At 32.6% G+C, this 26,902-nt stretch overlaps 1 protein-coding gene across 1 annotated transcript; it reads right to left on the bottom strand.

Annotated features, from left to right (window-relative positions):
- Positions 1–752: 752 nt before the first annotated feature.
- LOC145313444 (organic cation transporter protein-like) lies at positions 753–21,174 on the bottom strand. The gene is made up of 18 exons (XM_080152867.1): positions 20,985–21,174; positions 20,154–20,254; positions 17,315–17,420; positions 16,485–16,603; positions 13,920–14,005; positions 13,369–13,427; positions 12,510–12,592; positions 9,925–10,039; positions 7,752–7,888; positions 7,439–7,522; positions 6,437–6,548; positions 6,031–6,127; positions 5,249–5,296; positions 4,666–4,760; positions 4,185–4,287; positions 2,356–2,563; positions 1,848–1,881; positions 753–899 (listed from the first exon to the last, which is right to left on the bottom strand). Exons 1-18 carry the CDS (start codon positions 21,042–21,044, stop codon positions 846–848), a joined length of 1,701 nt encoding a protein of 566 aa, XP_080008993.1. The 5' UTR covers positions 21,045–21,174; the 3' UTR covers positions 753–845.
- Positions 21,175–26,902: the final 5,728 nt, after the last annotated feature.

The following is a 26,902-nucleotide window of genomic DNA, read 5'->3' as shown; positions in this document are numbered from 1 at the left end:
TTGTAAGATCTTTTTTCCACAAAAATATATATGAAATTATATTTATAATGATATGATATATGTATTAGTATAAATCACATTTTATTGAAACAAGGAAGATAACATTGTAAGTAACGAAATTAAGAGACATTGTTAAGAGACAATTAATGACAACAAACCTTATGATTACATGACCTTTGTCAGTAAGTCTGCAGTCAGTAAGTCTAATAACTAAAAAATATATGTGGGAGGGGGGATAAAATGAATAAAATATAGACTTCTTTCAATATTTTTTTCATTTTTCCTCTCCTTGGTGGAAAAAACTAGGGTTGGAAAAAAAAAATTCAAAAAATTTAGCATGAGAAAAAAATTAATCTTGTGCAGAATATACACCCCTGCAATACGGTTAATGGGAAAGAGTGAATCTAAACTACAACAGTAGGTACAATTTTTACCGTCTTTGTTTGTGATGTGGTTTTGGATGAGATTCGAACCCATCACCTCCTCGACGACAGGTGCGGATCTTTTCCTTATCAGACTGACTGACTGACCAACAAATATATCCTAGCTATGCTATATAAAAAAAAGTAAAAATGTATTTATTTTAGCTAAATGGAAGTAAAACTGATGTCAGTCCTTACTTTACAAAGTGGCAATCAGTTTATATTATGTTCAAATAATTTCAAGTAAACATATAAAAATAAAGTTTTTTTTTCAATTTTAATACTATTACATATCACATTATTATCTCACCTAATCATTAGCCCGCTATATTTTCTTTTTTTCAAATCAATTATACATTACTTTACCAGATTTCTTCCAACAGACATTTTCCAGCTATCAACTTGAAGCGTCGCTGCTATTTATTAAGATCTTTCTTGTTGTTCTGCTTCGTCCAGGGTTCTTGGCAGAGGTTTGTCCTAAAAACAAGGATAATTTGGTCCAAAATAAGAAAGTTTAATATTATTACAAGCAATAATAGTTATTTATCGCATCGTACTATATACAACTTTCCGTGGATAGAAAAATGAAAAATTATAAAATTAATTCCAATTTTGTTGGCCCAAAGACCAAAGGCCCGAAATAACATAATTGGTATTAATATTATGCTTTTTATTTTACTAGCCCTGGAAAATTTATGAAATGTTTATGGCAATGTCACAAAAATGCATGCATGCCATTATCATTGAAATTACGAAACAAATAACTTTATAACAACATGTCATGATATTATCATCCAACACTTATGTATTATAAAAGTTTAAGTGATAGAAATAAAAGCATCTTACGACTTGTAGAATAGTTTGCTACAAGATAAACTAGGAGAAATACAATCTTTTTCTTTCTAGACATAAATTAAAACAAAAATACTATAAATAAGCTATTTTCCTATAATACAAGAATAGTTATTCCTCGCATCTGGATATAATACGATGCTAGACATGGTTTTTTCGTATGGATGAGAACCGGTTCCTATCCACCGGATTCGAATGAATACGAGAAACAAGATTACAGCATGACTTAGTAGCGAAGCACATGCGAATTAGTTAAGAAAACATATAGAAAAAAATTCAGCTATTATATGTCATATTATCCGAGAAAATAGCATTAACCCATAGTAAAACAAGCCCAGATATACGAATAAATGATGCTATTTCGTTGCTGTATCATTTTCAAAATATTTCAGTCGTTTATCATAAATAGCAGCCAATAAATTCAAGCTTTTTTAAAACCATTCATGAAAAAAAAAAAACGGACAGACATGTGGAATTATATAGTAGAGTTGGTGCTAATAATAAGTTTGTAGTATTATTGTGTATCCAATATCGGAAAACAATGTTTATGGAATTGATTATATTTATTTTTACCTTTGTTTCATGAAGCAGGAAATTTGCCAGCCCACTGAAAATATACAATATGTTCAAATAATTTTACCAAAGAGGGTCATTTTTTCGCGTAATTACGTAAAGTTTAGTGTTGGGTTGTAGTCAAGTGATCTTATTAAGTGTTCTTAATTATGAACCATTTCATATACATACACTTGATTATAATTAAGAACACTTTGACATAATAAAGGCATTTGACCAATTAAACACCTAACCTCACGTAACTACGCGAAAAATGACCCCTTTTGTTATATTTTAGTATTTTCAACAATAGATTTATTATCATAGATGGTATGTCAAACACAATAATATGTTCAACATAAAAAGGAATTTCTTGCAGACGATTTTGTTTGTTTGTGTTTTTTGTACTAAGGAGTCTATTAACTTGCTTTTGCTTGAAAATAAAGAATTTTGTTAAAATTATCAACGCTGTACCAATAAATAGTGCCATGGCAAATTATATTTTCTAATTTCATGTTCAAATTACTACCTAATAATTCCGGCCACCCCAAAGATGAATAGGGGTATCCAATCCTGTCCGGAGTCCGCGCCCAGGTTCTTGATGTAGGGCGCCATGATAGAGCCGACCCTGCCTACCATGCTGCTCAACCCCAGGCACAGGTTGCGCACACTCGTGGGAAAGAGCTCGCTTGTGTACAGATAGATGGTTGCAAACGCGCTGGTCACCCCGAATTTACCTAAGCATTGCAATAATTTAAACATCGGGTGCTATCACACAAAGCTACCTATTGAACTTTTATTTTGAAATAAAGTAAAAATAGGGGGGTGGGGTTGTTGTAGTTTTTTGTGTATACCAACAACGAAATTAATTCGAAAAAATAATGAAACCTATACGTGATTTTTAGCTGTCGTTGAGGGACGCACTTAGTATAATAAAAATATCATCTTAGATTTATTTCGCTTGTTGGCTACACCTTATTCCTATAAAAATAGAGAGGGAGAGATAGAGGTGAGTGGAGAAAGAAAAAGAAAGAATTAGAGGGATAAAAATTGTAAAAAATTTCGATTTAGTTTTATATTACAGAAGAACAAGACATACACTGATGCAAGGTAGATGCACTGATACCATTAAAAAGAACTTTAATTTGCTTATCTTAAACTTTAAATAATATGAATATTTAAACTAAAAATAATATATACTTTTCATAAAATGAAAATATTATTCCTCAATTTAAAAGTTGCCACATAATCTAATGGATAAACATTTAACAACCTTCAAGTCAATTTTAGTTAACATTTTTGAAAGCAAAGCTTTTCCAAACTTAGGGTCGGTCCGGTCTTACGTCCGTAACGGATAGCTATTATTGTTAATTTAGGCATGTTGGAATTGTGATATCGATTTCAAACTTGATATGATTCCAGTAAAAAATTGGCACAACTTAGAAAGGGTAGGGAACAACTCTATAATTACTGCCAGAAAGTTTGTATGTCCATTTTAACACGATGATCCATAAAAGCGAAGCACTGAAACTGTAGGACAAACGGACATTAACACTAATATAGTGTCAGAACTGAATAATCAGAATATAAATGTATAAGAGTTGAAGCAAAATTTTACGCAAATTTGTTGAAAAACTGCTTTATACAGGATAATATTTATGGACATACTTACATTTTTAGGACTTGATTATAGAGTTGCTTCGCTTATAACATCATACTTTGTTGTCCCAGGAATCAATATACCAAAAATCAGATCAATCGGATGATTAGATCACATAAAAATTTGTTGTTAAAAAAGTAAAAAAATCAACATGTTTAAAATGAACGTACGGACATTTTGGTAATGATTATAGAATTGCTACGCTTTCTAAATCGTACCTAACTACTAAAGGAATCACCATGCAAAATTTGAAATCGATAGGACAATTCTAACATGCCTAAATTAAAGAAAAAAGCTATCCGTTACGGACGGACGGACGGACGTACGGACGGACCGACCCTAATTATAGAAAAGCTTCGCTTTTAAAAATATTGAAAATATCGAAACTGGAACAAATTGATTTTTGAGTTTTGTACTTATAAATATTATATGTAAACAATAACAAAAATTTCATAAAACATAAAAACAATTACAGTACAAGATTGAGCCCCAAACCCCCCCAAAGCAAAGTAGCTAAACGCCCTTTATTTATGATTAAACAACCCTTATAATAACTGGGAATTCTTATATTAAGAGCAAACATCATTTTAAAATTAATCAAAAACGGCGAAGATATATAAAAAAAATAGTCAGTCAGACTGTCTGAATTTGAAAATAAGGCGGCTGCCAATCCAAGGTTGAGGGCTAATATCTCTTACCTACAAGAAAGAGAAATGTGTGAAGGGTAGCTTGCGATGCTGGCAGGAATCCAGATACCAGGCAGGCCAGGCCAGATACCAGTAAGGATGCTATCATGGTTGACTAAAAATAATTGAATCTTTTTTTAACAATCAACTTGAAATAAAATGAGTCTCAACGTTTTATTGGTAATAAGCAATAAACTTTTTCTGGCACTTTTAAGTAAATTGCAAAAGTTATAATTTAAGAAGAAATAATCAAAAGCATTCAAGGGCAGACCCACACATTATAATTGTTGAAATGTGCTTTCCCACGAAGTGCTTGTCTAGCAAAGAAAAATCCTTCCTCCCTTATTATTGAAATATGAATCTATATTGCATACCCTAGAACTTAACTTCCTTCCCCAGTGCTGCATACCAAAAGTATGACAGTACATACTCAGGAAATATGTATAAAAGGTAGTACCTACCTACTTGGTAAGAAATTAATGGTAAGTCTTACCTTCCTTCCCCAGTACTGCATACCAAAGTATGATATTCCATACCCCGGAAACTCCATGGCGGACAGCAGAGTGAAGTTCATGAACACGTCTCCTCCTTTAAAAGTACAAGAACGATTATAGACGTCCAAGGGTGGGGATAAACCCCTCATTTTAGCCCCTCAAAATTCAAGAAAATACATTTAAATATCACCCTCTAATTCTTTGAAATCAATAATTTTACCCTTTCAAATTAATGAAAAAAAACCTTAGATTACATCATTAAAACCCCTTATTTTACCCCTCCCCCCCCCTCAAATGTAAAAGCTTGGAAGTTCCTGAGAACGATTACATCCAGTTGTAGCTTAACGAATACTAGGGCGATGTCTTTCAAATCATCATTTTTTTTTTAAACACCAACTTATTAAACTTTCAAATTTTTTTTCAGCTTCTGTCTTCTAGTGTTTTTTAAATATTTTAAAAATAACATATTTGGTAATTAATTTCTAAAGGTAGTTCCTTTCAAGATATGATTTTTCTTCACAGTAAAAAATCTATTTATATCCAGTGTAAATGAAATGTTAAGATTAAGAAACTGGTTTTTACCTAAAGTGGAGGCCGCTAGTGACAGTCCATAATAAACCATTGCAACAACTAAAATAAATAATGCTTATCAAAATGGTCCTCTGAAGGAGTACTTTTTAAATAACTTTTCCCTTGTCTTTTTTTTTGAGTGAAAGTGGCTTGTCTCTGATCTTATCAAGCAATACAATTGTATAAACATTTTTAATTCTATCAGTGGCGTGTGGTACTGGTAGGAAGGTATCGAACATCTTTAAAGTTTAGATTGTGAGCTTTTGCCATTCCATTTTTTTCACCACATAATGGTTTCACAACCTCCTAGTGAATCGCTGTGCACGCAAATAAATCAAAACTATTACAGAATCATATAAAACTTTTAGGTATAGTCCCTTTCGTGGCAACTCCTCTTAAGCAGGCTCTAACCCTGCGAGGTCAATTGCCTAACCCTGCAGGGCAATCACCATAACCATCTTAACCTAACCTAACCTAAAATAACTTACCTATCAGAAGCTACTGTTAAAATACAACAAAACGCACCTTAAGAGGCGTTGCCACGAAAGGGACTGTACCCAAACTTCTAAGCAGCTTTGTTTTGAATATTTATTACGAAAGTAAATCATTTACCTAACAAGATAAATTTTTATGAAAACATGTGCCTTTTTTTTAAGTTGCAGACATACAAATTAAATCAGATATAAACATGATATAAAATTCAGACTTTTCTTTCCTAAATCTAGTTTTTGACGAGAAAAATGATTTTTAATTTGTTGATAAGTTTTAATAAAATGTGCTAAAGAAAACCTCACCTGTCCAGTTAACAAATATGATCAAGATTCTAATAACAAGTTTTGGCCTCTTTAGTAGATCAAAGAAAGACTCTTTCACTTCAATCTCGACTTCTTCCTAAATTAGGAAAATTTTATTGAAGATACCCAAAGATTTTTTGGGTTTGGTGGAGGGAATTCCATGGAGGGAGGGGTCATGGACTGAAAATTACAATAGTTGATAAGGTTTTATTAACACTTTATCTCATTCGTTGGTTTGAAAACTCTAGAGACTTTTATTACACCAACAGTGTCTAAACTCTTCTACTAATAAATTTAATCTACATAATTGATCGATTATTTTTCTTATCATAATAGATAAGTTTATCTCCATTTGTCTTATCCCTTAAGGTCCCTGTGTAATCACAAAAGTAAACCCATATATCACCTTAGTATACTTGGCAAAGTCGTAATCAGTGAGTGGAGGAACCTTGTTCCACTTGGCCACCCGCTGGAGCTCAGCCTCGGCCTCCAGGTACCTCTTGTTCGCCAGCAACCATCTGATTAGAATAACAGGGATGACAAAATCAATACTTAGCTTAAGATAAAGTGGCATAAGTGGTTTAATGGGGTGATTAAATGTAAATAAGTTTTTTTTTAATGCAAAATTATAATTTTAGTTTGGATATATCAGAATTAGGGGTCATTTTTTTTTATTGAGTTGTGTGTTACCGTTTAGTCGAATGCGCTTATTAAATCATACTTAATTATGACCATTTCATCTAGATGCAATATACATTTGGTCATAATTAAAAACAGTTTGACTTAATAAGTGCATTTGACTTAACGGTAAAATACAACTTTACAATAAATACGCAAAAAATGCCTTCCTTTATCCGCAACTTACTCTTTCTCAATTCTTGATGAGTTGAGTAAGAACAGGCTTAGTTTTGACACAATCTTTGAGAATTAAAGTAGAACAATGTAAGTCTCACTGTTAGTCCAGATAAAGTTCAAGATCTCACTAAAATTAACATTCCAACATTAACATCGTTAAAGGCTATTTGCTTGGGGGTTCGGACACTCCACTTCCTTAAAAAATATTTCTCCCTCCCCCTTAAAAATTTCTCTTCTCAGAAAAACAGAGTATGTAAGGAATCCTTTTTTTTACCAACTTTGAAATGTGTGGGGTGAAATATCTAAAGGATAGGGGAGGAGCCGCTAATTTTGTTTATAACTATCCTCTAGGGGCTCTAAATTCGAAGAGGTAGAAAGGGACTAGAAAAATAGCTTAAAACCATCCCAAGACTTAAATCTGAAAATACAATTGCCTAAAACCATTACAGAATCTATGTTCAGATTCTCTAAAATCGATTCAGTAGTTATTCAAATCTTAAGCTGCATACAAAATTACCTTAATACCTTATAAAAAAGCATTTGAAAGGGTTACCTAACTGATCTTGGAATAATAAAATAGAGAGTAAGAAGACCAAGGGAAGGAATCATATAGGCCAATGCCATCTTTCTCCAATCTCTAAAGAAAATAATAAATATTTACAATACTTTAAAACAGGGCTTTTTTTAGTATAAGAGATTGAAAAAGTATAAATGTTTTAAAGGATTAAAGAGGGTTCTCAATGGAACATAAAAGTGAAAACATGAAAAATACCATTGTAAAAAATAAATACAAAAAATAAGGCCTCCTTTTTACAACATCAAAATCATGACAAACATATAATAATATTACACTAAAATAATCTTACCTGAAGTAATATGCTAATCCAGCCAGAATTAATTCTCCAGCAACGAAGAAAAATTCGATGACAACTCCACAAAAGACCCTGTAGGATAGTCCAACCAGCTCGACACCCAGAACAAAACAGGTTTGAAATAAACCAACCTAAAAAGCAAAACATACACTCAAAGGTTATAACTTACCTTTAAACGTGCATCTGATTTTTTTAAATTATAAAATGAGAATTATCCTGTAAAACTCCCAATTTTCAGGTGGTTTTAGGTTTTTTTCCTCACCTACCGCGCCCTACCCTCTCAGTCCGAATTACTCTGTAACCGCGGGACCGATTGGGCAATCTATAATACAAAGTAGAACGATGTCTGTCCGTCTGTCCGTCCGTCTGTCTGTCCGTCCGTCCCTTAAGATCTCGGTAACCACTGAACCGATCGGATTCTACTCTTGAGGGTATATACCTATTGGTCCTGTGGTGGTTTTAAGCTATTTTCTTGGGGGGTGGGACACCCCCAAACCCCCCCAAAAACAAAAAAATCCCCCCCATTTTTTTTTTTTTTTTTTTTTTTTTTGTAGAAGAATTCTTTTGTAGAAATATTCTTTTGTAGAAGAATTCTTTTGTAGAAGATTTCTTTTGTAGAAAATTTCTTTTGTAGAAGATTTCTTTAGTTCTTCTTATTTTTTTTTTTGAATTTTTTTTGTTGTCATCTCTTGGGGCAAAGCCCCTAGAGGCTAGGGGCGAAGCCGCTAGTATATAATATTTCAGGGAACTAACATACTGATCATACAATGGTTTCAGCTTTTTCTTTCTGTGGGTCGGCCAATCTACCCCCCTCCCTAGACAAAAAATGAAAATTTGTTTAAAATCAAAAGTTAATTAGAGGAAGCCACTACTTTTTAAAAACGAAATACTATTTTTTTCTCTTTAAGCCTTTTTTTCTATAGAAAAGGTAATGAAACCCTTCAATTTGGTACTGCCACGAAACCTTAAAAAAAGGTTTTTGTCTTTAATCGTTGTAAAAAAGAAAAGCAGCTTAAAAGCTGTCAGACTTCTTGTCTTCGATACTAAAAAGTGTAAAATGTTACATTTGATATGAATAAATAACCCGATATTAACATTAAAAACCAAGTAATAAAAAAGGTGTTGCATCATACTGCCTACACTCATAAGACCTAATATGACATAAGACCTACACTCATAAGGCCTAATGTGACATAAGACCTAATGTGACATAAGACCTACACTCAAAAGACCTAATATGACATAAGACCTACACTCATAAGACTTAATGTGACATAAGACCTACACCCATAAGGCCTAATGTGACATAAGACCTACACTCATAAGACCTAATATGACATAAGACCTACACTAATAAGACCTAATATGACATAAAACATAATGTGACATAAGACCTACTCTCATAAGACCTAATGGGGATGTCACAATAGGTCTTATGAGTGTAGGTCTTATATTAATTAAGTCTTGTGAGTGTAGATCTTATAAAGCAACACCATAAAAAGACTTCCAGACAAGCTATACTCCAAAAAAATATTATTTTGCTAACGTAGGCCATAATCCTTATTAATCATGTTTTCCACTAAAAAAATTAATGAAGCCACATTTCTTAATGGAAACTAGACAACTCTAATATTTGAATAGGAATCCTTATTTTGTTTAACCTATTTTTTTTCTGCTTAATAAATTATTCGTTTTTTAATGTTACACTTTTGGTAAACGTAAATGTTAAATATATAAAAAAAAAAACATTTTTACTGTAAAGCTATAGGTAGTGCTGGTTTTTTATTATCTCTATTGTTTATGGGCAGATTAGTAAATCCTTATATAAAAATAACAGGATGTCTGACTGTGCGCGTCTATACCGAAGGATCTCGATAACCACTAAAACGAAATTTTTACCATGCACAACCCCCCTAAAAGAAATCGCCCCTTTTTAAAACTAAAATTGAAAATAGACAGCGGTTGTCTTCCACGCCCAACCCACCTACCTCAAGTGCCCCTAGAGGCCTTTAGAGTCAAAGCTGCTCGAATATATTGTAAAGTGGTTTGTTCTAAATTGTAGGCGTAAAAAATTAACATTAAACTTAAAGGCTTAAAGTATTTTAAAATTAATACAGCATTTCTAATATAATTTTATGATGAATTTTCATACTATTGACTTTTTTACCTGTCCCATAGCGGCTATAAACTGTAGGATGTTGTATAGAACCAAATCCGGAGCGTACAGCATGGCAAATCCTCCAACCAAGGTTTGTACCAGAGTTATCATAAACACAGGCTTTCTAAAAATTACATAAATATACTTTACTTATAAAGTTACTCTATAACTCACAATGTCCGTCTGTCAACCTGCGATTGTGGCCCAACACGTAGCGCATCCGCTCGTCGCCGGGGAGATGATAAGTTCGAATCTCGGGCCGACACCGCGTCATAACTAAAGACGTTAAAAAGGGTTCCTACTGCTGCTATTTCAGGTGCGCGACATAAATAGTAAGAGTAGGGGGAATGCTTTGGCCCATAAACAGGCACAACTCACTTCCATGCACAGTTAGGACTTCTGAGAAAAAGGTCGTGCAATCAAAGGGTTAGTTGTCTGATGAATGTTACTTAACCTAATATCCTTGGGTGTTAGAGTACTGCACCACATTACACCGGGATGATGCTCTGGATTCTCTAGGTGATCACTTAAATCAAAGGAGAATCCTGCCTTTAGGGTAATGGTAAAATATTCGTCTGTCAAACTATGAATGAAAAAATCTTTGGACCGAATTGTTTAAGTATAAAAAAGGTCGTTAGTATTCTGTATTCTTGACAATCTGAGAGTGACAGACGAACAGATGCACGTATAGACATAATCCAGCTATGGAATAGCTACGATTTTGAAAAATAGAGAAGTTTAAATAGGTATAATGTTCAGAAAAAATCAAATAAGTGTTTTATTTTGTACTTATTAATTATTATTAATTAATATTAAGTGTTTTGCTATAGTCAAAAGCACACAAATTGTCATTTACGCAATAATGAATGATTAAATACATAATATTTTCCTGTATAATCAGTATCAAACCAGGGATCTTAAGGAATAAGACCATGGACGATATATTGATGTACATCCCCATTAATGATACACAAAATTATAGATTACAATTAGTTTTCGTAACGTTTGAACACTTATGTTAATTAACCAACCAATAAAAAATTCCATTAAAGTCCCCAAAATTGTCAATTCAACGAATAAGAAAACGTTACAAAAAAAACCTTGGGGACTAGTGTATTAAACAGCTTAATATCCCCTCCCTCCTTGATCAACAACACATAATAGGTAATCAAAATGTTTAGATATTTTAAAACAAACCAAAACAATTAAGACACGGTATACAAAATTTAACTTAATTAATGTAGCTAAAAAGATTGGGAAGCAAATCCAAATATACGCGTGACGTTGTTCATAAATAGGGAAACAATAAAGAACTATATAACCATTTTTTTCTAAGTACACGGTACACATTGAAAAAAAAATATTGGCGAAAGGGGTAAGTTAAATTAAACTATTATTTATCGGCTTTGTATTTTTGTACATAAAAGGACTGACATCTTTTATCATTTGAAAAAGGCATTAAAACAAGTTTATTCTTTACTTATATAACTTGTTTTAGAGGGTTGGTGAAAAGTGTAAACCTCTAATTACCCTAGAGGCTGAGACCTCAGCTCTTATTAGAATATATATAGAGAGTGATATGAGAGATCTAATTATCTGAACAAGAGCTTTGATTTCACTTTATTACTTAAAACAAAGAAATTTCCTCTTTGTTTTCAAAATATTATTAACTTTATTTCAGGGAGAAGGTTGGCCTAAGCTTGAGATAAGAGAAAAAAAGTTTTATTTATTGTATAACTCATTAAAATATAATTAACAAGTCCTACCCTAACTTATTTAATTGCTATTACATGTGATTGAAACTAAATGTAAGATATAAGCAAAGATAGATATGACTTTCATTTTCAAAATACAGTAACATGACATCATCCATTGTTTGGTAGTTTCATAGCCTGGTATGGCCGTTGCACAAGCTTAAATCAAAAATAAAAGGAGAAGGCAGGTCTTCTTAATTTTAATTATAGGGGGGTATTGACACCCCTCTACCTCCACACGCCACTGCATATGTGCATCAACCTTTTGTGCTTTTCTATAATGAATCAATAAAACTTATTTTGCGAAGAATTAAATTGAATAACTTTGATTTTTTGAAAATGTTATTTTTAGATATCCCTACTGTTTGATTTAATTCTATCTTGTCATCTTTTAGTTACATAAAGTTTTCATAAAATAAAAACTCAGAATTTTGTTTAGCATTAAAACTCAATTTTGTTATGACGTTTTTTTTAACTAAAAAGGAATTATGTAAAATATGTTTTGTAAATGTATTAAAAACAGATGAGCTATAATAATTGAAATTATTATTCATGATTTAAAAAGAAATCGGAAAATTTTAATGGGAAAATTGTTTTAAGACCAAGAAAGGATTACCAATAAAAATTTTATTTGCAATGATGATGTTCTTTAGTAAGAGTGCATGTATAAAACGGCTGTATACTTGTAACGTCACACTGTTACCTGACATTACCCGCGCAGGGGGGGGGGGGGGGGTAAAAGGCAAAATGTTTTAATTTATTAATAAAAACCTTCTTTTTTTAGAGGCGGAGAGAGAGAGAAAGAGTTGACCCAATCAGCGATAATATCAAGCAACCTACCTTCCTATTAAGTCTCCTAGTTGGCCAAACACAGAGGCCCCAGCCAAAACTCCCCCAAAGAAGATAGACTGGCTTAGATCAACCTAAGAAAAGAGAGAAGGGATTAATGTAACAATCTAAAAAAATTTGCTGGAACTTATCATCCAAATATTTAAGTTTAAAAATAAATATTTTAATTGCAATACGTACATTCTGATAACGCTTACATATTAGCTTTCCGGATTAAATTTGATTATTATGGAAATCCAATGGAAATATTTAAACCATTTTACAAATGTAATAACATTTTTAACATTCAAACAAAGAATTTCAGGTGTTTCTTTCTAATTTTTAACATGAAATAAATAGTTTTATAAAACCCTAAAATCCAGATAACAATTGACTTTTTGAAAAAGTAGGTAATCTCATTGAAGTGGATTATTTTAAATGTTTTCTATTTCTGACTTATTCAGCAATTTTAATAAGCTTAATCAAATGTATTAAATTGCTAGTTAGAGTGCAGCTACTCTATTACCGTCCGTTTGTCAGTGACAATGAAAATGTAGTTAGAATGATGTAGCTGCGCTACTTATTTTTCATTGTGTCAAGTTAATCCTTGCAGGATCTGTGTATGTGTGTGTCTCTGTCTGTAACACATTTCCTGGGAAGGTTTATAACTCTTTTTGGGGAGGGTACCACCACCCTCCCAAGATAAATTGCCCCCCACAAAAAATCCCCTCCCTACTTTTAACCTTTTCTTTTTAAAACTAAAATTGAATGTTGAGAAGGGGATTCGACCCCACTCCCCGCTCAACTCGAGAGTTTCGTTATATAAAGAATCAATTTCTAATGGTTGAAATATGAAAGAAAGAAAAGTCACCTGTCCTTTTCTATCACAGACCAGATCAAATTCCATAGCCACTGTTCTTATCATATCACCTTCATACAAACATATTTACATATTTAACAAGGATGAAATCATCCACAAAATCATTTATTATAATCAATTTACTAAATTATCAATACTTATGGCAGACAAGCGGAAAGAGTAAATTATTAAAGTTAGTTATTATTGTTTTTCACCCTCTGAACAGCTTATAACAAAGAAATTCATTCGGAAAAAAATTCACGAAACCAATAAGTGATTTTCAGCTGTCGTGGAGGGGGGAAATACCTACTTAGTAAATTTGACGACCTTTTTTATCTACCCCCAAAATATTATTTTAGATTTATTTCGCGTGTTGGATATACCTTAATCCTGCCTTCAAATATCTTTTCCACACTTATTTTCCAAAGAAAAAAACAATTGAAATAAAATGCTAAAATATAAAATTACTTTATAAGAACAAATCGAATCTTCAGGCTTGTGGAGTAGATTTGCATTGAAAAAAATTAGGGAAAATAATTTAATTGGTTTGGTTTTATTTTTACCTGAAGGATCATACAGGTACCGGTCACAGGCCAGGCGGGTGTTGTCATCGAAATTTTGACTGCTACAGGATTCATTATGCACCTCTATAGGTTTACAGGTTTTAGGATATAGAATATTTCTTTTTGTGAAGATACTGCTTAACCAATATCATTTAAGATTAAACCTTTTATGTCGCTCCGTCGGTCATGCAAAAAATGACATAGGCACGTTTTTATGCAGGTTTCGTGATTTTATATCAAACTTCTGTCTTCTATTCTTTTGTTTTTTCTTCCTCGCATTTTTATGATAACTGAACATTTGCTTAATAATTCATGTTGTCATTTAGACAATCCATAATTTTTTTGCTTATGTACTTTGTCATCAATATTTTAAAAATTATTAGGTAGTTGCATATTGCATTCTGTAATGATGAACTAGGATTTCTGATGTCGAATCATTAATATTCACCAACTTTTAGTCTTTATCAAATGTCCTAACTGAACCAGGTGATAAAGCATGGATATAAACCCCAAAACAAGGATGAGAAAAGGGCAAATTTTAAGCTAATATTCAAAATCAAAAATAAAAACATTCCTCCTTGTGTACTAGTTTATAAAATAATTCATTAAAAAGAAATATTTAATTTAACTTAAAACATTCTTAAATTTTTCATTTCTTAATTATTGAAATAAGATACTTATTCAAAATAACGACAAAATATCTTGAAGATTAATTTAAAATGTATTAGTTGAAAGTAATGCATTTTTTTGTAACAAAAATAAAATTTCAAAATTTTTGTAACATGTTGTACACATTGTAATAACATGAAATCCTATAAATATTTATAAAAATATCAAGAGAGCTCATTTATATAAAATTTCCATTAAATTTATTTGTTTAGGTAGGTCACACTCCCCCCTCCCACTTACCGGGCTCTTTTAAGAAATACTAAAAATAAAGAGAAGAAAAAAGCGATGATTTTTTTCTTCTTTTAAATCATGTTATACTGAAGAATTTTTTTAATATTCTTAAAATTCTAGTATGTAGGAAAAATTAGGGGTGGGGGAGGGGGGTGTTTGATTTGAATTGAACATCCCACTTTCAGAATTAAGAACTTATTACAATAATATTATTTGACTATTTTCCACAGAATTGGATAAAATGGTAAATAGAGCAGAATAATCCTATCAAGAAGTACATTTTTTTTTCTCTGAGACTGTGAATGACATAATATTTTATGTTTCTAATAACGTTTAAAGTTTCTACGTCTTATATTTTATTTTTAGAAGAGAAGCATTTCTATAATAAGGGTCGGTCCGTCCTTACGTCTGTTCGGAACAGTTAGCTCTTGTCGTTTATTTTAACATTTTAGAATTGTCCTATCGATTTCAAACTTTGCATGATAATTAAAATTACAGTCAGGTGCGATTTAGAAAGCGTAGTCACTATATATTCGTTACCAGAATGTCTGTACATCCATTTTAAACATGTTGATTTTTAACTTTTTGGAATACTAATTACTAGAAAAACAAAGTATAATGCTATAAAGAGGAGCATTTCTACAATTAAGTCCTAAAAATGTAAGTATGCCCTTAAACATTATCATATATTTAAGCAGTTTTTCAACTAATTTACTTTCAATTTTGTTTAGACTTTTTTATATACATTTATATTCTGATTATTCAGTTCTAAACTTATGACACTCTTCAAGTGTTAATGATCGTTTTTCCTACCGTTTCAGAGCTTCGCTTTTATGGATGTTGTCATCCTTGTTAATGTGAGATTAGTATCATTTCACATAAATATGATTTTTAGGAGCATAATTAAATAGACATAAATAGAATATAGATTTTAAATGATATTTCCACAGTTTAATTGAAAGAGGTTGAAATTCCTAGAATTTTTTATTTCTTAGAAGGAAAGATGAATACTCAACTTATAATCTATCTAGTGGTGTAGTAAAGTGGGAGGGCGGATGTATCACTATAAGAAAACACAGTAATTCATACAATGCCTTAAATCTATATGATGTGGAATTCAGAAATAAGAATTAAATTATTGAGAATAAGTTCTATTTTAAAATCAAATTCAAATTCTTTAGTCTATAACATGATTCCATAATATGGTTCTTATGTAAAAGAAATGTGACATTCGGAGAATATCAGAAAAATAAAAAGTAGGTGAGATTTTTAACATTCAAATTTATAGACATAAATACAAATCATTGTTATCATCCAAGAAAGTTAAAACATTTCGGAAATAAGAAGTAAATAATACTGCAGGGCCTTTACCTGCGGTGCTAACCCTCTGGGGTTTACTCAGTACCCAATAAAACTTAACCTTACCTACAGCAATAAACAAAGAAACGAATAATTACCTCCCCGTCTGTTTTTCGATTTATTTTTAAAATGGGGGGGGGGGGGTCTTTACTCGATGCGCAACTTAATTGGAAATATCCTATAATTATTATTCCAGAGAATTTGAACATTTCAGAATGACAAAGTGAAATATTTCGGAATAAGTAAATTGTAAGGTAGCTGTGGTAGCTGTGCTACTTACAAATGAAATTTCCTAAAACCATTCCTTTGAATCTGCTACAGGAATCCATATGATGATTCTTATCCAGTGGAATTGTAAAATTCTGAAAGCTGAGAGTGGTGGCATCATTATAATGTGGAATTACAGGACTATCACATGTTGGAACCTGAATATATAGTTTTCTTTCAATTTATAAGTACTTACATGCATATATTTCATCAAAAATATTGATCTACTGCAGATCATCGTAATATGTGACTGAACTTTAAAGAGTATCCCAGGGGTGTAGTATATTCTACATGGGATCCCCTCCCCCCCCCCCCCCTCCTTGGTGAACAAAACTAAAAATGTGTGGTAGGAGGGATAAAATAAATAAAATATAGAGTTCTTTAATTATTTTTCCATTTTCCCCCCTACTTGGTGAGAAAAAACTAGGGGGGAAAAAAATAAAAAATTTTGTAGCTGGGAAAAAAAAAATCTTGTGCAAAATATCTGGAGTATCCGCAGCTAAACGGCTGAACATTTATGTTTTAATGCACATCGTTGAACATGAATAAGCACAAACAGACCTAAAAAATATGAGAAAGCCAAGATGCTACACGAGTAAAATGTTGATTTCCTACATTTAGTGCACAGCAAATTCAAGATAGGTATATATTTAAAGTGTTGAGTCTTGGCTACTCACGATAGTTTGTAACCTTCCTTATATACGCCAGTTAAAATTATGTACGACCATCTTCTTTTTCTTAAAAAGAAACAATTCATAAACTTTGTATTTATCTTCAGACAAGGTACATTTTTGATGGTATAACCTCTTTAAAATTTCATTTGAATTTTATCTAAATCCCCATATTCCACACATGTATGGCATACTTACATAGCATCTATGTTTTGGTGCAATTGTGGTGAATACACTGGCCAGTGTAATTATAGCAGTAAGGATGGCAGGTAGACATGTCAGCAAGTATATCACCTTCTGATACCTGAAAATAAATTACAGGACTTAAAATATATATATCCTACCTATTATATAAAGTAGTAAACTTTTTTTTGTCTGTAGCGAAGGATATCGCTAACCGCTAAACCGATATGGACATCCTCTACAGTGAAGCTTCCCGGGATGGTTTTGGGCTATTTTTCCGCCCTTTCATATCACTTCGAATATAGAGCCCCTAGTCATTATAATAAAGTAACAGAATGCTTGTCTGTATCGAAGGTTCTCGCAAACCGCTGAACCGATATGGTTCACATTTACAGGGTAGCTTCTCATTTTTCCTAGGAAGGTTTATAAATATTTTGGGGGAGGGTACCACGGTCCACCACACTCCAAAAATTTGATTATCGAATTCAACTCTTCCCACCTCAAGTGCCCCTAGAGGCCTCTAGGGGCGTAGCCGCTAATATTATGTATAACAAATATGCTTAAAATTCTTAAAATATGATACTAAAAATACAAAATATTTTTAAGTTGTTATGTTTTCATCCTATTTTTAACAAAATTACACTATTTTCAGATATATAGGACGTACCATTTTCAATTATCTTTTTTTCTTTGTAGGAGAGTCAATACTAGATTGGTCGTTTTTTAACACATTTAATTTCGGTTTACAAAAGAGACTTTTCATGAACAAATGGCTTAGCCCCTAACCTGGACTTAAAAACATTTAATGTACCAATACAAAGTTTAATTAAAAAGTACAATCATAAACAGCTTAAGTAATTTGGTCTTAAAGTAATAACTAACATACAGATATAAATGTCTAACTTTTTTTAGGAAATACAAAAATTCTGTTCTCTCAACGAGCAAACTAGACAAAAAGACCCATCTACTTAACCGTTTATTCCATCAAAAAATAAAACATACAAGTTTTCTGATTCTCTTATCTCACTCTTCTCAACCCAACCCAACCCTGGCCTCGCTCTAGCCCAAGCCTAGCTATATATTGTTCCAACTTTTATAAGATGTTGAAAAAGCAGGGATCTTATGGGATAGGACTATAGACACGGTAAATGTAAGAACATTATGAACAAAATTGACTCATATGATTTAAACGTTTTGACAATGATAATTTGAACCAAACAATCAATAATTTAAAAGTGGTTGTGACACTTTTTGAAACCCAAACTAAAAGACAAAGGAGCTCAACTAAAAAAAAGAGTTAGAGCACTGAAATTTGGTATGGCAGTTACTTTAAAGTGGTACAATGCGGAAATCTTTTTTGGCAGGAAATTCTTAAGATATATGTAAAAAATCTTTTATTTAAATACTTGACTTAGATATTTGATTATTCACATGAGAAGACTCCTATTATATGTTTTGTAATACAATCTATATTCGTGTTGATTGAAACATATATATGTAATTTCTTTAGCATTTGACGATCTACAATTAATTTAATAGAATTTAGCATAAATATCACTTGCTCTCGTTCGTGCATAGTTCCATCTATATCCCTGAAGATAAGGCAAAAACACCTATATAAATCTTCCTTTATCCCTGGTTGCCAAGAGTGCACTTCTAGGCAAACAATTTAGCCGTCTTTTCCTCGAAACTCTTCAACTAGGAACTTGCCAATTTTTACCATGTACTACTCTCAAAACTATTTACAATTTCCCATCAAAAAATGCTTAAGCCCTCTAACCCCCCATCGCCAACGTATTTTCAAAATACATGAAAAAGGTATTTGGAGTGGGGGATAACAGGGATCTAAAGGGATAAGGCAATGGCCGTTAGATGGTTATACATCTCCAACGATGAAACACAAATTTACCCCTTATGTAGATTACAATTAGTGGTTGAAACATTTGGACACTCAACAAAATGAAACAACCAATAAAAATTTAATTAAAGTCCCAAAAATTGCTTAACTAATCAGAAACGTTATTATAAAACTATTGAGACAATTATAAAAAAAACAGCTCAATATCCCCTCCCTCTATTGCATTTGGGGTCGGCTAACCAAGCAAAAGTGATCGAAACTTTAACGAAACTTTGATGGTGGTGTAGAAAGAACTAATTGTCCCTTTTTAATTCCCCTGAAACCCACTTTTCCTCTTACTCTTTCATCGTAGGTCAGGAAGGGGGGGGGGGGTGAATGGTTCACTTTTGTGATAGAGGGATCATGCCTAAGTATTTGAGTATTTAAGTATTTAAGAAACTGTGCTTTGTAATCCTGTGACTTTGGTAGCTTTTACAAATAAATTTTACAAAAAAATAACAACGTTTATTAGGCGCTGCTAGGTACTTCTAGCTTAGGAGATAGCACCTACAATACCATTATTAGGAGTAAGCATTATGAAATTCAATCTTATTCAAATTAATCCTAAAAACAGAAGTTAAATAAAAATTTTATTTGAGATCATAAGACTCATCTCATTTTTATTAAAATCTATACATTCAAATTATGAATAAGATTACAGCTGGAAAGTAAGTAGTAGATGCCAAAGATAATTTTTTAAACAGAAAACATTTTGTCCTGTTCTAAAGGCATCAGGCAACACTTTTTGGAATTTGAAAATATCTTGCTAATGTTATTTAATTTTTAACCATCTCGTAATCAGTGCCCAAATCGCTATTAGAATCCGAATTTTGCCATGAGTAATCCTTGGCAGGTCTATTTACCCTAAATCGAACAAAACATTGGAAAAGTAACGGCTGGCGGCTTAGCCATTTTTTGGCTATTTTCCAAAATAAATCCATGTAGAATGAAGATTACCTTCCAAATTGTCCAATCCTCTCCACCAGAAGTTTATCGAGATCCAGATTTTCTAGGGGATTCCTCTGGTGACCAGGAATACCAGAGGAGACTGTAAATACCTGCTTGTTCATAGATAAAAATTGATTTTAGAAGTCTGCTTTCAAAACATTTGCAGTTTTATGTTAAATTATATATTACTTAGTGATGAAGCTACTCACAACTCACCTTGACAGTCCGTTCGCACAGCTATTAGGAAAATATGTTATATTCGGCTGAATCTTAAGGTAGAATGCTGATTTACCTTTATAAAGGTATCCCAGTATACAACTTACATGGTCTATCGTTTATGAGCGCTGGACATATGATCTATATCAAACCTTTGCCCATTTTCCATCCATGATTTATGTGCCTCACTTGCTATAGATGTGTCATTATCTGAAGAAATTTGTAGTTTTTGGAGGGCTCCAATGAATTCGAAAATAAAAAGCTTTTCTAATCCCTATTATTGATTAACCTATTATTGATTAAATGCCTCTCTGGGCATTTAATCAATTGGAGGAAGGTTAGTCGAATCTCCACTTTACATTTGATTTAAGTTTGAAAGAGAAAGGAAAATTCTTAGCGGGGATTTTTTTCAGTTGCGATATATTGGAAGGGTTGGAGAAACCCTCCCGAAAATTAGTTGTAAACATTAAACATTCCTGGAATCTATAAAGAGCTTCACAGTAAAGGAGAACCATATTGGTTAAGTGGTTTGAGAGACTGAAATCTGAAGACACATAGACATCCTTTTACAAAAGGGTATAAATATATGCTTGGAAATAAATGTACTCTTCTAAAATGTCCTGCCTCAGTATCATCTTCGCTCTCATCCTCCTCTCGCTCAAGAAGTGGACTACGATCATCCATTGCCCAGTTAAGAGACTATTGGCTACCAAACTAAAATTGTCTAGAATCGGGGAAGGGGTTTAAAAGTTTGGGGGTAGGGGAACTAAATGCTATACTAAAAGTTTATTAGTATAACATCACATTTTTTTCTGTAAAATAAACATTAATCAATAAAACATTTATAAAATATACATTAACAACGATTTCTATTGTCGTAATAATATCTTAGCAACATTTCTATAGAATAAAAAGATATTTTTATACATACTGCAGGGGTGTATATATTCAAACATGGTGGAATCAATTTGATATACTTCCCCATTTATGCAATACAAGTACTGAATATTTTATTAAGTCTTAAGGGGGGAGGGGGGGGGGGGATGAATGATAGAAAATATACACCCCCGTCAGACTGATCATATTTAATAAAAAAATATTTCTATACAGACTGGTATTTAAACTATTTTAAATAAAATTTTTCTACAAAATTAAATGTGAACAAAGACATTCTCTAAAATTGATCTCGAGTATCCGACATATTTGCAAAATAAGAGAACAATTGACAGTAGTAATCCATACTAATTGTTATCAATGTACTTTAAGGAATTTTTAAAAGACATTAAATTTTTTTTTCTTAGTGACGTGAAGCTGTGCTGGGGGGCTAAGAATACTCCCGGGGGCCTGAAAATCCCTAATTTTCAACTTTTATTCTAAAATAATGCCCAAAACGATAGATTAAATACCCATTATATTATATTATTATAATAATATGTCATTTTATGTAGTTTGAATTTGTCTGAATGTTATGTTTTTATTTTAATTATGTAATGCACTAAAAGATATATATAAGAAAAAAAAGAGAAAAAAAACAAACCAAACAAAAGGAAGTAAAAAAAAAGAATTTTTTTAAAAAAAAGTAAAAAAAAAGAGGATAAAAAAAAGAGTATAAAAAAACTAGAAAAAAAGAAAAAAAAAAGTTTAAAAAAAAAGTTTAAAAAAAAGAAAAGAAAAAGTATAAAAAAAACAAAAAAAAGAAAACAGTGCATATTATCTTACTTGTTTTATTTTTATTATTGTGATTAAAAACTTTTGTGATTTATCTGTACTTGAATCTCACGGTGATCCTTCGCAGGGCCACCCTTTAAGGTTTCTTTGAAGCCTCGCCTAAGGGGAGACTAAAGTACACATTAAGTTTTATTTGTAAAAATGGCACCCAAAAACCCATGTATTGACTGCAAAAAAGAAGTCAAAACCAAATCCATCAGCTGCTGTATTTGTCAAAGATGGGTCCATGGCGACTGTGTTGGTCCAGAAACTTATAACCTTGTTGTTGCAATGACTGAGAGGTCTGGTTTCCATTGCTGGAGCTGCGAAGGGTGTACGAGTGCATACAAACAGCTGAGCAATGCTTGTGCCGCCAATACCAGAGAAATAAATGAACTAAAACAAACTGTGGAAGATCTTAAATCCCAGACCAAGAAAAACGAAGACAACATTACTGCCACTAATGCAAATGTTGCATCCATTCAAAATGACCTGAAAGAAAGGAAAGAAGAAGCTTTATCATATGCTGAAAATACTGCTGATCAAGTGTTGAGAGAAATAACTGACCGAAATTCAAGGAAAAAAAACCTTGTCTTTTATGGTATACCCGAAGCTAATTCTGAACTGCCAGGACATATAAAAAAATGCCAGGATAAATTGGAAGCCCTAGAAGTTTTGTCTGAAGTTGATTGTGCTGTTGATATTGATACCAACATTAAATTTGCTACAAGGCTGGGTAAAGTATCTGAGGAAATCAACGAACCAAGACCTCTATTAGTAGGGTTTGATACTGAAGAAATAAGAAACGAAATTATTGGAGCTGCTTATAAACTTAAATATTCTGAAATGAGTAATGTATCTATTGCACCTGATCTTACTGCCAAACAAAGAAAAGAAGAATCTCGTATCAGAACTGAAGCCAATAAAAGAAACGAAGAAATGGATCCTGAAGATGCAAAAAACTGGACATGGAGGCTAGTGGGGCCACGTGGAGAACAAAAACTTATAAAACAACGGAAGAAGGAGCAAGAGCCACAAAAATCACAGATAAGGCAAAAGAGAAAGAGGCCAACAAGGACAGCCAATCCAGACCAGGACCAGAGCGAAGAAAGTCAGGAGGACATTCTTCCCCCAGCAAAGAAACAATAAAAATACTTTATTCCAATGTTCGTGGTTTACAATCTAAACTACAAGAACTTAGCTGCCAAGCATATGAACTTAAACCTGACATTATATTATTATGTGAAACATGGTGCAATAATTTTACTTCTAGTGATATTTTAAACATTCCTGGTTATTGTATTGACAATTCATTGAGAAAAGACAGAGTTGATACAGCTCATGGAATTGGTGGTGGATTAATTGTGTACATTAAAATTGGCCTGACAGTTTTAGAACATGACCTTAATAGTGATTTTAATCAATACAACTCTTTTAAACTTTACAGTAATGACGGAGGCCATGTGAAATTTGTTACAGTGTACAAATCCCCAAACAGTGACAATGAAAACATTGACAAATTATGTGAACTAGTCCAAACAATGGATAATAATACATTTATGATTGGTGACTTTAACTTTCCTGGCATCAGGTGGAATGATAAAATGGCGGATAGTAAAGGCAGAAAATTTCTCAACACAATCATTGAGAACAACATCCACCAAGCTGTTGAAGAACCAACCCATATCAAAGGTAACATTTTAGACCTTGTTCTGACAAAAAACCCTGAGCTAATTGTTGATTTGAGTGTATTGGACAACCTCAGTAAAAGTGACCACAATATGATATTACTTGAAATTCAAACCAATGTCTCTAAAAACACTACCAACGAGAAGATTTTTGATTGGAACAAGGCAGATTTTAATGGAATAAAAAATGGCATGAGCGAAGTGAATTGGAAAAATGAATTTCATAATAAATCTGCCTCTGAAATGTGGGCTACCCTGAAAAGCAAAATTGATAATCTGCAAGAAAAGTTTGTACCCAGAAAAAACCGTAGGTCTCCAGGGAAACCTCCATGGATGAATAAGCACATTCTTACAATGATAAGGAAAAAAAGAAGACTGTACAAAGTCAGTAAAAGTGACCAAACTAAGTATAATGACTATGTAGCGCAAGAAAAACAAATAAGAAATGCAGTGAGAAAGGCCAAAAAAAGTTATGAGAAACATATCTCAAAAACATCAAACAGCAGTGATAAAAAGTTCTACTCTTACGTTAAAAGTCGTACTAAAGTTAAGACAAGTATTGGTCCACTCAAAGATGAGAATGGTGAAACTCATTCAGAACCAAAACAAATGGCAGAAATACTAAATAACTTTTTTAGTGGTGTATTCACAAGAGAAGACACAAATAACATCCCAGAACCAGAAGCTCATGAATTTAATGAGAGACTTGAATTTGTAAACTTTACTCGAGAAAAGGTGATGGCAAAGATAGACAAACTCAAAAATGGCTCTGCTCCTGGCAATGATAAAATTGAGGTTGTACTTTTAAAGGCTGTAAAATCTGAAATTGCTGAACCTTTAACAATGATTTATACCAAATCTTTCCAAACAAACGACATTCCTGCTGATTGGAAAGATTCTAACATCACACCTGTCTTCAAGAAAGGATCCAAAAGCAATCCTTCAAATCACAGACCTCTTGCAATGACTCCAATTCCATGTAAAATAATGGAATCTATCATCAAAGACGACATTGTTGCCCACCTTGAAGAACAGAACCTGATCAGATCTAGTCAACATGGATTTACCAAGAATAGAAGTTGTGCAACTAATCTTCTTGAATTTTTTGAAAAGGTTTGTCAAATTTTTGATGAAGGCGATTCTGTCGATCTTATCTACCTTGACTATGCTAAAGCATTTGACAAAGTTCCCTTCCAAAGGCTAATTGTTATACTTAAAGCTCATGGCATCAATGGCAACCTTTTGAAATGGATTGAAAACTGGATTTCTGGCCGCAGACAGAGAGTTGTCCTAAATGGTGTGTTCTCAGAATGGATTGAAGTTCTTTCAGGTGTACCACAGGGAAGTATCCTTGGTCCAATCCTGTTCATAATTTTCATCAATGATATTGATTGTAAAATACTTATAGATTTGATGAAAAAGTTTGCAGACGACACCAAAGGAGCCCACAAAATAACCAGTGATGAGGACAGAAAGATTATTCAAACAACACTTGATAATCTTTTCAATTGGAGTATTCAGTGGGGCATGGAATTCAATAAAAGTAAATGCAAAGTTATGCATATTGGACGTAAAAACCCTAAATTTGAGTATTTTATTGACAATGTTAAGCTCCAGAAAATTGACAGTGAAAAAGATCTTGGTATTCTAACCTCCAGCACATTAAAACCATCGCAACAATGTCAAGAAGCTGCAAGAAAAGCCAACTTTGTTCTCAACCAGACCCTGAAAGCTTTTCATTACAGAGATAAAACAGTGTTTCTTCAACTGTATAAACGCTATATTCGGCCCCACCTGGAATTTTCTACAGTAACTTGGAACCCCTGGACTGCTGCAGATGTTGAAATATTAGAACAAGTCCAGAAGAGAGCTGTAAACTCTATCTGTGGCTTAAATAGCTCAAATTATGCTGATAAACTGAAGGAACTAAAAATCACATCACTGGAGGACAGACGTACCAGATTTGACATGATCCAAGTCTACAAAATCCTCAACAAAGTTGACAAAGTTGAAGAAAACATCTGGTTTACAAGAGCAAATGTTAATTTGGGAAGAGTCACTAGACTAGCTGCCAACCCACTCAACCTGAAGAAAAAACGGGTAAACACAGATGTCTACAAAAACTTTTTTTCCAATAGGGTCATCGACCTATGGAACAACCTACCAGATAACGTAAAATCTGCAAGAAACCTGTACATTTTCAAGAAAGAATATGACAAACTTTAAAGACTTTTAACAAAACCGTTAATGTGAAGAATATTCTATTAGTGGTACTTATATCTGTGATAAAATTAACATGTTTTGATGATGCCCTAATATTCTCGATATGCTCCAGTAGGGGCCATGAGAATTATATAAACATAAACATAAACATAAAAATTCCCCTTGAACCAACTGGACCCTAGTGACCCCCTATCTTATTATGATCAACTTAAAAAGGCGTGTTTCATGCCTCTGTGAAGCCCTAACCATGCGTGACTTTATTAACCCTAAGGATATCTAACCTAACAAAAGCATAAGCCATCAAAATAAGCTATATCTCAAATATTTTCTTCAGGTTTAATTGAAATGTCTGGTTAATAATTTCAAAAATTTTAAACTTTCTTCTTTTGAGATATTGACAAAAATTAATTTTAAGGGAAGTATTATTAGAGTTTTGGGTTTTTAATTAACATACATTTATCTTTTTGTAATCACATAAATAGCATTATTATTGGATCTTGGACAAAGTAGCTTCGGACAAAGTAGCTTCGGACAAAGTAGCTTCAGGACAAAGTAGCTTCCGGACAAAGTAGCTTCCGGACATTTACTTAAGAAAAGTAGCTTCTAATAGAAAAATAAAAAAAATCGCCGAACCATTTTTAGTAAAATCCACGATCCACTTTTTGTAAAATCATCGAATTTTTAGGTTAGGTTAGGTTAGGTTATAGGCAAGGGGGCCGAGCGCCCGCGGCTAGACAGGCCAGGGGGCCGAGCGCTGCGGCCATAACCTTTATTATTATTAGAAGCTACTTTTCTTAAGTAAATGTCCGGAAGCTACTTTGTCCGGAAGCTACTTTGTCCTGAAGCTACTTTGTCCGAAGCTACTTTGTCCGAAGCTACTTTGTCCAAGATCCTTATTATTATAATGAAATATACAATTTTAAA

This window comes from Acartia tonsa, chromosome 3, assembly GCF_053477335.1.
Source record: "Acartia tonsa isolate MP-2025a chromosome 3, ASM5347733v1, whole genome shotgun sequence".
Classification (NCBI taxonomy): Eukaryota; Metazoa; Arthropoda; class Copepoda; order Calanoida; family Acartiidae; genus Acartia; species Acartia tonsa.
Note: the sequence above shows the minus strand (reverse complement) of the source record. Positions and strands in the feature narration are given on the sequence as shown.

Coding starts and splice junctions, on each gene's coding strand:
- LOC145313444 (XM_080152867.1), bottom strand. CDS start 21,044: ATGGATGATCGTAGTCCACTTCTTGAGCGAGAGGAGGATGAGAGCGAA. Junction 14,006..16,484: donor GATTCCTGTAGCAGATTCAA/AGGAATGGTTTT, acceptor CTGTAAACCTAT/AGAGGTGCATAATGAATCCT. Junction 10,040..12,509: donor CTAGGAGACTTAATAGGAAG/GTAGGTTGCTTG, acceptor TGTAATTTTTAG/AAAGCCTGTGTTTATGATAA.